General features: G+C 44.4%; 1 protein-coding gene across 1 annotated transcript in view; it reads right to left on the reverse strand.

Annotated features, from left to right (window-relative positions):
- Window positions 1–364: 364 nt before the first annotated feature.
- Window positions 365–14,492, reverse strand: part of LOC147685088 (uncharacterized) — a 205,076-nt gene continuing 190,948 nt past the window's right edge. Inside the window, exon 4 of the mRNA XM_086940963.1 lies at window positions 365–595. Within this exon, the coding sequence (XP_086797089.1) occupies window positions 512–595 (84 nt within the window). The 3' untranslated portion in view covers window positions 365–511. The remainder of the gene's footprint in view (window positions 596–14,492) is intronic.

Below are 14,492 nucleotides of genomic sequence, written 5' to 3' on the forward strand. Positions count from 1 at the left end.
ACAGTGCTATATGTATTACAAAAGGTAATGCACAAGCATTTGCGTCCCCTTTTGTACTACCATAGTTTCCCGTGGCATACAATGCAGGTGCACATGTTCATTGCTCCCCTGGGGTACTTCTGTAATATGGCGCCAGGACTTTCCTGGCTGGCCAATCGAATTCAACACGCAACAGCTCCACTGCTGCATTTATTTTGACCCACTACTTTGCAATTTTATGACTCAGCAATTACTATTCATGCCTCCTCCAGAAACAGAATCCTGGAATAAGACCGTTTTTGACAAAAGGATACGTCAGAAATGCATGTTTTAAGAATAATATTTAGGCACAATTTGCAAGTTTAAATGGACTAACGCCTAATAATTAGAGTATTAGCATATTTATTGATTTAAAATTCCAACAGAAAATGTAAAAACAGCACTAGTGGAGATCTGGAACTGAGCTGGTCGGATGGATAGTCTCAGCGGTCTTCACCTTTTGTCAGATCCGGTGCCTTCAGATTTAATAGGTTCAATGACGAAAGGGCGTTCCAGCACCTGGGTGCATCCGCCCTTTATTGGGGTGCAGAGTCTCACATGACTGCAATGGAGAATTCTGAAGCCAAAAAGAAAGAATAATTACATTAACTTGACATTCTCTTCACATTAGTCAATGGAGATTAATACATATCTATGGACAGAAACGAGATACAAACAGATCAATACCCGTCTCCCGCACACACTACGGGCATATTTATGACCCTTTTGGCGCAGGGCAACACAGCATGTCACCTTGCTGAGCTGCCCTGCGTCACAAGGAGAGTTCAGGGATGCACCGTATTTATCCAATACGGTGCATTCCTGACCTTTCCCCTTGCAGTGGCGCCATTTTGGCTGGAGGATGGAGGTATACCTGGTCTGCACCGATACATCTCAGCTGGTAAATACAGCTGGCTCCTCTGAAATAGGTACTGAAAAGAAAAGGTGACCCCAGCACCAAAGCAGTCTGTATAGCATACAGTTAATCATTGGACCATAAAGTTTCAGAATCAATGTAAACATGCTTTGTGCTAAGACCCCCCCAAAAAAGGGAGATAGACAGAAATTTGGGAGAAAAAGAAAGACAAAAGGGAACCAAAGAGAGGGAAAGATGCAGAAAGATAGATTTAAAAATAACATGCTCAATGTGATAGACTGGAAACATAAAGCTTAAACCAATCGTCCCATAGTTCCCAGAATGTTGTTCGCTTGACAAGTTTATTAGCCCGGTCAAGATATGAGATTTTTTGAATAGAGCGAATCCATTCGGTCTCAGTGGGGGGACAAGGGAGGATACACTTAACACACCGTGGATATGTGTGCTGAGAGGGAGCACGAAGGGTGCCTCTGTTGTAGGCAGGATTATTTTTATGCAGGAAGGGTCACCTTCCTGCTCAAAAATAATCTTCAGAGGCGTTTGCCTCTTTCTATGCGTGCTGAAGAATGCAACACACATAGAAAGAGGAAAAAACAAGGAGAAATAAACCTATTTCTCCTTCCTATGCCTCACCTGGGGAGTCGTATCTTTTTGGCACCTTCCCAGGTTTACCAGGTTTAGTAAATCTAGGAATGCATCAAAACCATAGGAGTTGCATGGGAACACCCACACAATGCCCATCGAACGCCTCCCTTGAACAGAGTGATGCAACACAGCGATTTGCACTGTATTGCATTACTCCATATTTTTTAAGCCATTCAAAGCCACGCATGGTGGCGCTGTGTGGCTTCAAACATATGACGTGGTGCATTCTAGTTTTCTCATCACTCATTTCCCCTCAAATATCATCCACCTTTAGAGCAGGTTTTGTGTACAGCTCACAGGTTTAGAATTTTTGGGGTTGACCTGGAGTGGAAGTTGTAACAGGAATGAAGGCGACGGATGTGCTGAAGTCTGAGGTTTTATCACTGAATAAATTACGCTCATGCATACTACAACCTGAGTATCTCTGGCGGTGAGTGCAACATCAGATGATACCTATGGGTTACAGGAGGACATATCCACACAGATACCTGTGCAGGTTGTGAAAAGCCCTGGACATGTTTCTTAATTAGAATTTAGCATGAAATCATCTGTATTCATTTTTACCATGGCCTTTCTGTGCTTGTTTACTTTAATTATCAATCAATGGTCATTATGGCACCTGTCAAACACATTTTAAAGTGTTTTTCTTACATTAAGGGGCGAATTCCGATGTCCGAAATGTAACCGACTGACCTACTGTCGTCTGTTATGGACCTGCAAGTACGATGCACCCAAACCCAGTTCAGTCGCACTTGTATACTTCACAATGGGAGTATGCATTCCGAACAAAATGCATGCTCGTATTGTTAAATGCAGAGGTACAGTTCATCCCTGCACCTGATGGCAGGCACCCCAAGGTGCCTGCCACAGGGTGCAGAGATCAACAGAGGAGCACCATAGGTGCCCCACAGGCCACCATTTGGCAGCCTCGCACTCATTGGGGCCCTACTGGGGGCCCTCAAAGACAGTTTACGACTGCCTTTTCGTGCCAGAAAGACCGGCACGAAAAGGCAGTGGGAAACTGCCATCGTACTGCCTCGTGGGAAAGAGGCGGCCGGGTGAGTACTGAAGGGTTTCCAGATGGCAGACAGGCTCTCCGAGCCCGCCGTAAGCCATCCGGAAATCTGAGTCGAATTACTTTTTGACTGAGCCCATCAGAATTGCTTGGTTGGAAAGGAATCCAACAGTGCAAGTGATGAGAAATACCCTTAGAATGCAAGGTGTAGAAGGTGTGAGACTTGAGCCAACAAGCCTTATCAAGGAGAGATGGAGAATCTTGTTGAGACAGTATGGAAGGGAGTGATAGTGATGGCAAAACACATTTGTGGTTTGAAAATAAAGCAGTAAGGGGAGGATGGAAGTGAAGTAATAAAGGATGTGTGTGATGGAACTGAAAGGTCATCTGAAGTCCTTATGAATGCTCTGAAAGTGGCATCTGGAGCTGAAATTGGAGCAATAGTTGTTGACAGTATCGTTTAGAGAACAACATTTGTCAAACAAACAGACAATGTGTGGTCAATGGTTCTGCCAATACACATTTCCCCATTAAGCAATAGTCCACCTTTTGAGCAGATTATGTGTACAACTCCAAGTTGTAAAATATGTGGGTTGAAATGTTGATGAAAGTTGGGAAAGACCTGGAAGTGACATCGCTGGGGGAATATGCGCTGGAGTCAGAGGTTGTAATAAAGAATAATCTACTTTCATGCATACTACAGAATAAACGTCTTCTGTAGATGGCTGCAATGTGTATGGATATTGCCACAAATTAGCTCAATGCATTTCTTACCAGGGCATTGTAAATTGGGCACTTATATTTTCGTGTAATAGATCCCAGAGCCTTGTTCATTGGACTGCTTCTCAAAGGATTGATCAATGACTGTTTATTAATTTAACTCACTAACAAGCAAGCCAATGTTATAACCAATCACTGTTTAATGTACTTCTGTGTCAGACAGGGTAGATGGCGCGGAACTACTTCATGTGTGGTCGTGAAGCTGTTTTGATGGCAACAGTATTTACACATCGCAAGTCACAAAAACAAACTGAGGGGAAAAATGCACTGTTGCTCCAGACACAGAGATATCATAATGACAGTTTGTTTATACTGTCCAGGTTATGACAGATTAATTCTCACCAAGTTAACATACTGTTGTCCAGGGTACAGGAGACAGCACAGCATGAGCTGTTTCCGCAGTTTTTACGGATCTGTTTATTTGTAGTATATATATATTTAGCATGACGTAGCCTGAGAGCAGTGGCATGCTTTAAATAAAATATAACAATATTTCCATTTATATCTATAAAAATATGAGATAGTGAAACATACATCTGTTGCAGCATCGGGAACCAGGGTCACAGACTGCATCCCCCAGGCTCCCCTTCCATTGCCACGCCCATGCAGCATCACTGACTTGCCCGGAGGCGCATTAAGTTCAACATGAGCCCCCGTTATGCAGGACACACCCAGGCCATGCACGGCTAAGGGCGGGCCCATCCGCGGCCGTCATAGCCTGGAAGAGACTGGGCTGGACCACCCCCATGACATCTCATCTCAGAGGTTCATGTCTCAATATTCATGACATCTACGACAAGGAAAAAGGTTCTGTGCTAAGATAGCGCCACTTTGGATAACTATTAGTCCCCCCTGTGGGTTACTTGTTGGCTGAGTTTCCGCTTTCTTCCTTGCTGTCAACCTGAATTGCAATGGGGAAGCAAAAAGTTTCTGATGGAGGATCGAGGAAAGTTTGTAAAAAGAAGGCGAAGAAGAAAGCCCTGACCCTAAGCATAGGTGCGGGGGAGGGGTATTAGATTCTATAGACAGCTTATTATCGGAATGCGAGGGTCTTCTTGATCCAACCTCCATTAATACTTCATCTAAGTACACCAAGTCACAGATACCTAGAAGCCCTTGGTATACTGGCTGTATACCAGCTATGTTTAAAAGGGCAGTTAGCAGGAATCGGGAACTTGCCGCTCCAAACGTACCACCCAAGAGACCTGTAAGCGGGGACATCGCAGAGCAATAGACCATGGCGAATCTGCCTGTTTTTCCTAGTAGCAATAGCTTTTCGCCTCTGTAAGGGCATGTAGAACCACCAGTTACCCCTACCAGCCCAGGAAGTGAAGTGCAAAACGAGGGTACAGAGGCTAGTATAAGCCACACAAGGGATTTCCAATCTGTAGTACGCCTAGTCTTGCACTCAAATAGTCTAGACACAAATAGCAGAGACAGCCAACCAAACCACACAAATGCCATGTTAATTGAGGCACCCTCTCAAAGATTACTAACCCTGCAAATAATAGATCTAGTGCAGGAAATTAGAGCTTTTAAAGTAACTGTTGGCACCTCTCGGATTCTCTAAGCAAGGTACTTATAGACGTGCAACATGTAAAAAAACAATTAGGATCCATCCAAATTGCATAGCTAACAACCAAGGGGTGAGGGGGGGTGGACCACGTAAGACAGCTATCTGGGGGTACCACAAGACATTGCATGAGCCGAGTAGGTAGAGAAAACGTAACTATGTGTGCTAAAGTTGATCCCCCTGATCCTAGACAATCTAGTGGGGTAGCTCAAAATAGGGTAGGCCTCCAACAATCTGTTAAACCTATTGGGGCCCTTGCCTGCCCATTAGGTCCCGTTTATCATCAGTCAAATACGACTCTAGCTTCGCAAACTGCCGTTCGGACCACAGACATGAGACGAGTAGTACACTTGACAAGTGTACCAAGGCTCCCACCCAGTCTTTCCAAAGAGGATGAAGGATCCCTAATGAATAAGTGCATTCATTGGATCCAGAAGGTGAGAGGGTGCCAGTCTGTAATAAAGGATGACAGTATGGGGGCTAAAAGATTCTCTCATCTGGGTGCCGGCCTTGATGTTATTGCACTCAGTGGCGGCTGGTGACATTTAAAAGTGGTGTGGCGTAAAATGAATTTCATAGTGCACCATAGCGAGAGTTGGGGGGGATTCTCCCAGGCAAAAATTCTGAAAAAAGAGTGTACAAATAGTGCATTTTCAAGCAAATTTGAGAAAGCAGGAAATGTAATAAAGCAATTGTGAAAGTGAAGTTATTACATGAATAAAGAGATGTCATATAACATAGGTAGCTGCTTATTCAGAATACTGACAAAAGCAGTGACTCGCTGACCTATTTACATCATGTGCATTTTGTGATCTGCATCAGGTACATGTTCTTTGCAGCAGGCACATTAACCTTCTGCGCTACCTTTTCATGAGTTAAAACTTCCACTAGACAAAACTCTGATCTCTCTCTCTCTCTAGGAAGAGCATTAATCACCAGCGTTATCATGACATTTTTATTGTTCTGAAAATTGACAGCAACCAGTGGTAACAAGTGCTCTTAGAACCATAATATACTTGCAACTCCATTCAAATTACGCACTAGACATGAAAGAGAGCAATATGCTGCCTAAATAAAAAGTAACAACATCCTGGAAAAAGCAAAGTAAAGCATGTGAAATGTAAGCAGGAAAAACATGGTTACCAATCCACTCATCAATCAGTCATTGCAGTACGTACCCCAGGATTGGTGCACTTCCCACCCCGGAAAACAATGCTGTTCAAAAAAAGACTAGTAAACAAAAGGTTTGCTTCACTGGCAAACTCTGCGAAGCAGCGCTAATATGTTTGGGTGTGAATAATATAAATCTAGCCACTTTCTGAACACTCTGACTTGCTTTAATTTATTTTTCATACTTTTAAACTTTTATTCCCAAATATGATAACTTTTCTTCAGAATTAAAGTGTATTTAATTAACATGTGGAAATGTTCCACCCGGTACAATGAATTATATCACTGCATTTGGGAGTCATTCCTTATGTTTGCATCTAAGGTAAGGATGTACTTTTCGTACAAACGCTCATTAACCAAGTTTTAAGCAGATACCAGGCGTCATTTTTGCAAAAATACTGGTTATACACTGCGGAAGGGCGGGTATGCAATTAAAAAATGTTGCTCACTCTCAATATTAAGAGTCCGTTATATCTCAGATGGCACGAAAGAGGCCTTCCCCAGCTCACACAGAGTACACCACGTTCAGATTGCCACACGTGGTCGCAGGCCTGGGGCTGAGCCTCACACTCTCTCAGGTTTCATTTCCTTTACAGTAAACGCCTGGGTAGGCTTGTTCCAGTCAATAGCTCTTCACTAACCATGAAGCCATGAAGCCAGAAGCAGTTTCTGCAATAACCCGGCTTGATTCAGCTGCGCGTTAAACCAGGATGCAGAGTGAGAGCCGCATGATGAACATGGCGTAAACCATGCTTTACTAAATATTCACTGATTTACATTCGACGGACTCAGTACTGACACCCGCACTTTGGGGCCGATTAGGATCGCGGACGGACTTGCGTCCGTCCGCGATCACTGAGGAGGAGGGGACGTCCGCATGGGCTGCGGAGTCCCCTCCTGTGCGATTAGGATGTGACCGCCACCCTGGCGGTCACATCCTCTATTTTTAACATTGCGGCGGGTGCGGCTTCAAGCTGCACCCGCGGCAATGTTAAAAATGCAGTCATTGCATTTGCATGCAGAAAGAGGCAGGCACCACGCGGTGCCTGCCGCTTTCTGCATACAAATGCAGGGGGGTACCATAGGTACCCCCAATGTGCACCCCCCACCCTCCCCCTTCACCTAGGGGGCCCGCAACGGTCCCCCGCAGTGAAGATCCGTATGCTTTTCCACAGTGGAAAACCCGCCGCGGAAAAGCATATTTGACAGCCCATCCTAATATGGCTGACGGTGTCTGAGAGACACCGTCACCATATTAAAGCTTTTCCGCCGCGGTTGTAAGCCAACTGCGGCGGAAAAGCTGCGGACGGAAACCAGGACCCACCAGCCATCCTAATGTGGCGGTGGGTCTTTGGTCAGTCCGCTGCGGTTTTTCCGCATCCTCTGGGCCGGCGTTGGCTTCCGCCGGCCCCGAGGATGCGGAAAAACCGCAATCCTAATCTGCCCCCTTGTCTCTACTTACGTGTCAGTATTTGTACAGTAGTTGTATTCCACCAGGATGAACATTTAACCAAAAAAATGCGACGAGGGAGACGGATCCGTAACAAAAGAGACGCACGCAAGATTTACACCAGACAGAGTGCAAGCCGAAGCCCTGAACATCCAAACAATATCCTAATAGCTCCTTGCATTTCCCGACACCCAGACTACTCTGCACTTCTCACCCTACCTATCACCTCCCTGTTCCTCAAGTGCCTAGAAATGGTCCCTGGTCTACAACTCTTCCAGCAACATTCCTCAGCAGTGCCTAGCACTGGGCTCACCACTGTTTGCTGCCCTCTTTTACCACCGCGTCCTACTGGAGTTGGCAGTCTCACTGTCCTCCTCTGATCTCCTTCTCCCACCTCACTAACTTCAGGAGTCGACTCAACACATGGCAGTTGGAGTAGTAGCTCCACCTCCTACAAGTGCCTGGATACCGCTCGGTGTGATTAGCGCTCTACCAATCTCAGATTGATTGTTGTTTGTTCACCACATAGTGCTCCACCCCATACCTGGACCACTGGCTTGCCACGAATGGGCCTAGATCTGCTCCCTCCACCTCACCAGAGACAAGCACATTACAGTCTGAGAATTAACTATGCAGGGCTAGGCTAGCGTACTAAAAATGCTACCATACGTCAACCTTAGATTAACAATGAGAGGCGGAGTCAGTCTTGCTCGGATGTCACCCTTTACCTGCACATTGGCGTCTGCAGCCTGTGCATAGACCCCCTCAGCTATCTTACCATCTGCTTTACTTTCATCATGGATACAAGAACTGGTAAATGTAAGGATTTATCTAACACAAGTTTATTGGTGACAATGAGGGAACCCTCAAAACGGTTCCTTACTTCTTTTTAGGCTGCGCCCATCTTTCATGATGATTTAGACTCCCCAGGCCTTCATTTTCTGTCACGGTAAGGCACTATACGGCCCACTGACTGAGTTCAGTGTATTGGCTAGGAACGGGATAGGCCACAGGCTCCTGACGGGAGCCAAACCTATGGCCGCAAGTTAAGCAAGGATCACTGCAGTGGCTGCTTTAACACACAGAGTCATTTTACTGCGTTAAGAAGGTCAGGGTGTCAAGAATCATGTGTACAAATGACAACACAGTTTACAGGTTAACAAAAACGAGACTGACGCTTGCACATTGGCAGGTAGTTAAATTCTCCATAAATGGCTGATGGGCGGGTTATTTACAATGTCTGTTTCAATTAGAATTTGTGACAAATCCCCGAGCTCCAAGAGCAGACGGGCATTTCAGAAGTTCTAATTTTGCAGTCAGACCAACTCCCGGCGCGTCTTCTCTCTCATCTGCCTCTCCGCCACCCTCCCCGTCTCACCCTCATCTCACATGTTCTCTCTCACCATTCTCCTTTCTCCCGCCTAATCCTTTTTTAGGTCTCGTAGAGAGACCTATTACTGTTAAACCAGAAAATTACCTAACCAGGCGGATTTCTAACAGTTCACGTGAATCACGTGACCTAACAAGCACGAGCATTTCCCCACATGAAAGGCATCAGGCTCCCTCCCCTAATTATTCACTTCACTTTTCACGGCCGCAGGCCGTGACTCGCATTTCTAATCCCCCTGCATCAGCCTCCCACAGGCTTCCCTCCCCATGACTTCAAAGGCTCCCCCCAGCGTGCGCTCGGCCGGCCTCACACCCCATCACCATATGCTTGTTCCCTCCCACTCGCTCGCTCCCCCGCCACCCCCACCAGGCTCTTGAAGCGCGGCACTCCGCAGGTCAACCTGTACCATCACTACCAACTCTCCAACATGTAATGTGGTAACTACTCTTTCTCCACGTCAGTAATTCAAAAGAATACCATCGTAGATTGTTTTTCCATACCAATTTCAGTTGAAGCGCATCATGTCGGCTGCCGGGCGCTCCCCCCTCCCCCTTCGCATTAAAGTCTCCTTCACTAAAGGAAGGGGTGCTGTGCGGAACCAGTGAACCAATTCTGCCCCCCTCGTTAGACCCACTAGCTGCACACCTCTCACTTTGCTCTTGGAGATGCCGCCCACTTTTAAATTACTTTAACCAGCTCATCATTCTGAATGTTTCACAGACTTGAAATAACCAATATCTACAAGATGGCTGCCCCCCCACCACCAAAGCGTTTGCCAGATGTGAGCTACTATACCCCCGCCCAAACTCATGCTATACAACACAACACCCTGCCTCGGTCTCGATTTAATTATCCCACTCATCCAGAAGGGACAAAGACGCAGGGCTCACTCAAACCCCACTCCATATGCTGGTTCCCTCCCACTCGCTCGCTCCCCTGCACCCCCGACCCCCACCCGCCTCGCACACCAGCAGAGCTCCCCGCCATCTGCTGCTTTTTTTTATTACACTCTCTTCCTGCAAAACGTTAACTAGACCGTGCAATCGGTCTCTTTTTATGACATTTGCATTCATCCACGTGCTGACATGATTCTGAAATATTCTTGTTCTTAAGAGCTTTATGCTGTGCTATAAAAAACTTCTGAGTTTACAAAAAAGGAGGGTTTTTTTGTCGGGAGGGATGCATTTTATGTCCAAAGCAATTTTAAAGATGAGCCGCTCCCCTTGTCGGCTGCACCTCAGCATTACCAGGTACATAAGCCGCAGTCCCGGCGCCCCCACTGACTCTCTGAATAGCGGCAAATTTCACTGAATTAATTCTGTGTAATGACAAACCGGTGATCTCAGAGGCCACCGGTTTATTTGAGACAATCAAGGACATACTTTGAAATGTGAACACACAAACACGTGTGAAAGCTGAAGCGGACAAAACATGATCTTTTCCTGCTGGATTTTTTTTTGTGTGGCAGATCAAAAGTGCAAACACGCGAAACACAGCCTGGCCAACTGGCAAACAAATGCGCATCGATTTCCGATTAGCAGAACACAGTCACAGTGGATAGAAGCGGATGTGCCTAAAGAGATGTAATGGTCACCCTGGGACTCCATATCGATCCCAGTGGCTTCATTTCCTCTTAGAATTTTGTTTTTCCTTCCGTAGTATGACCACATGCAGGTCTCCCCCCACACACCCTCTCACAGTCACACACCCTCACCCTCACACCCCCACCCCCTCACACCCCCTCACACACCCACACTCCCTCACCCCCTCACACATCCCCTTTCACCCTCACCCTCACACCCCCCTCACCCTCACACCCCCCTCACCCTCACATCCCCTCACCCTCACCCCCCCCGACCATCACACCCCCTCACCCGCACACACCCTCACCCTCACACACCCTCACTTACCCTCACACCCTCACCCTCCCAACCCTCTCACCCTCACACACCATCACACCCTCACCCTCACCCTCACACCCCCTCACACACCCTCACTCACCCTCACTCACCCTCACTCACTCCCCTTCATACACCCTCATCAGCATAGCATAACAAAACATAGCATGGCATAACAAAAAAAGCATAGGATACACAACCTCTCACCCTCACTCTCTCTCTAACACACTCACCCTCACTCACTCACCCTCACTCACCCACCCACCTTCACCCACCCACCCTCACTCACCCACCGTCACTCACCCACCCTCACTCACCCACCCACCCTCACTCACCAACCCACCCTCACTCACCCTCACTCACCCTCACCAGCATAGCATAACAAAACATAGCATAGCATAACAAAAAAAAGCATAGGATAGGAAAACATTACATAGCATAACAAAGCATAGCATAACAAAACACAACAAAACATACCATAACTTAACGAAACATAGCATAACAAAACAAAGCATAGCAAAACAAAACATAGAATAGTATAACAAAGCATAGCATAGCAATACAAAACATAGCAAAACACAACAAAGCATAGAATAACAAAACATAGCATAACAAAACATAGCATAACAAAACATAGCAAAACAAAACATAGCAAAACACAACAAACCATAGCATATATAACAAAACATAGCATAGCATAGCATAGCATAGCATAACAAAACACAACAAAGCATAGCATAGCATAACAAAACTCAACATAGCATAGCATAACAAAACAAAACATAGGATATCAAAACAAAACATAGCATAGCATACAGCATCACTCAGCACCACCACAGCATCACTCAGTGGCACCACAACATCACTGAGTTCCACCACAGCATCAATCTGTGCAACCATTCAACAACAACTGGTTCAAATATGTTATCTCAATGTTTCAAGCTTTATTACAAATGTAACAAAAAGATGTTAATATTAGACATATGTTCTTGGATTTTCGTCCCAATAAAATACACTGAACATAATCTTCACAAATGTTATTTACAAAAGTTTAAGCTATTGCCATTATAAATTACAATAACATTTTTTTAAGTATTAATTATTTAAAAAAATAAAAAACCATTGTTATTTTGTAATATCAATACATGTAAGTCACGTAAATACAACACATATTGCATTACAAATGCTATAGGTGTCACATTTGCGAAAGTTATAACTATTGGCATGGTAAATGACAAAGCTATTAATTTCGCTATTTTCAAAAACAAAACCTAAAAAAAATGTGTAATTTACAAGACCAATAGCTCAAACTTTCCTAATACGAGACCTATTGCATTGCAAATGCTTGTTCTTCCTCCTGCCCTCTGCTTGCACCCCTCCCCCCGCTCCACTCGGAGGCCAGGTGACAGATCTGAGATTCTCATGAAGGCCTTACCCTCTTGCTCTGCTCACTGCTCCTTCCTGAGCTTGCCCCTGCTCGGCTTCTCCCAGTCTCAGTCAGTCTCTTGTGTGGACCAGCACCGATCCCTGGGTTTACTGTGGCATGACTACATGGATGTTTCCTACCCGGAAACAAACAGCTCTCTCTGCTCCTCGCCAGGGCTAGAGTCAAACCCTTCTGCTCATCAATCCCAGTATAGCTCATTACTGCTCGCCAGTCTTTCCCAGAAAAGGTTCTTGTCTATAGCTAGGCCCTGTGACCAGGATGCAGAGTGATAGCCGGCCCTAGGGATAGACCTGCGCACGATGGACATGCCACAGCGTAAACCATGCTATATTATACTAAATATTCACTACCTTCGACGGACTCAGTACTGACCTCATTGTTGGAAACTGCAGTAGTGCAGTCTATGCAGGAAAAAAATCGCAACGTCACAGGAAGGTCGCACTGAGGACACGAGGTGTATTGTGTGTGCGGCACCGCGCGGTCTGCTGCGAGTGTGACAACGTCACAACGAAATGGCCAATCACCTTCTGCATTGCTGCACAGTGATTGGACATACGTTTCCAAGTGCCACCTACGCAAGGCACCCAATGCCGATTATGTCAGCCTCAGTCTGCGCAGTGAACGCTTGCCTCGGCCAATCCAGACACTGCTCCAGCAGTGCCTGGATTTACTTGGGCAGGGATACACCCCTGCCCATTAGGAGAACGGGGGCTGCGGCATGAAGCAACCCTCAGTGTCCTAATGTGCAGGCTAGTGCGCATGTTCGGGCTGGTATACAGTCATAATATCGAGTAAAAAATATAGAATGGGCAAAATATCGAGTAAAAAATATAGAATAGGCAAAATATCGAATGGACAGAATATAGACTACAAAAATATTGAACGGAATAGCAGTAATATCGAATCCAAAATATAGAAAGGACACAATATCGAATGGACAGAATATAGACAACAAAAATATCAAATTTGAGGTAAGTAAGTTAATATCGAATTTTTAATAATATCGAATTTTTTAAAGTGTGTTTTTATGTTAGTATATGTGTGAAAAGTTTATATTAATTGTATAATTTTTTTTAAGTAATTAATTTAATGTTATTTAATTTTTGCATTATATAATTCTGTAGCGGGTTGTGGGTTTATAGGGGAATAGGGTAGGAAGTAATTTAATTGTAATTAACTAAATATTTTAATTTATTTATTGGTATTTATTTTGAAATAAATGTTAATTAATTTTTAATTGGTAATTAATTAAAATATAATTGGTTATTTAATTGTATTAATTAATTAAATGATAATTATGGTAATTTTATTAATTTATTTTCTGTAGCGGGTTGTTAGTTTAGAGGGGAATTGGGTAGGAAGTAATTTAAATGTAATTAATTAAAAAAAACATTTTTTATTGGTATTTTATTTTGAATTAATTGTTAATTATTGTTCTATTGTTAATTAATTAATTGTTAATTAGTAATTAATTTGTATTAATAGGTCATTATTTTTAAGTAATTAAATTTTTATTTTTATTTTTAATTGTTTAATTTTTATATTATATTAAATTGGTAATTACTTTTAATGAATTTGTAATTGGTATTTATATTTAATTGATTTTTATTTATATATGAAGTATTTACTTTCCCTACTGTTGCACTCTTTGAAGTGGGAATAGTAATGTTTACCCTCCCGCTATCCAACGCTTTCCCTATTGTTGCACTCCCTGGAGTGGGAATAGTAATTTTTACCCCTAAGCTATCCAACGCTTTCCCTACTGTTGCACTCCCTGGAGTGGGAATAGTAATTTTAACCTTCCCGCTATCCAATGCTTTACCTACTGTTGCACTCACTGGAGTGGGAACAGTAATTTTTACCCCTACGCTATCCAACGCTTTCCCTACTGTTGCACTTTCTGGAGTGGGAATAGTCATTTTTACCTTCCCGCTATCCAACGCTTTCCCTACTGTTGCACTCACTGGAGTGGGAATAGTATTTTTACCCCTACGCTATCCAACGCTTTCCCTAATGTTGCACTCTCTGGAGTGGGAATAGTCATTTTTACCCTCCCGCTATCCAACGCTTTCCCTGCTGTTGCACTCACTGCAGTGGGAATAGTAATTTTTACCCCTACGCTATCCAACGCTCTCCCTACTGTTGCACTCTCTGAAGTGGGAATAGTAATTTTTACCCTCCCGCTCTCCAACGCTTTCCCTACTGTTGCAATCTCCGGAGTGAGAATAG

This window comes from Lissotriton vulgaris, chromosome 10, assembly GCF_964263255.1.
Source record: "Lissotriton vulgaris chromosome 10, aLisVul1.2, whole genome shotgun sequence".
In the NCBI taxonomy this organism is placed as follows: domain Eukaryota; kingdom Metazoa; phylum Chordata; class Amphibia; order Caudata; family Salamandridae; genus Lissotriton; species Lissotriton vulgaris.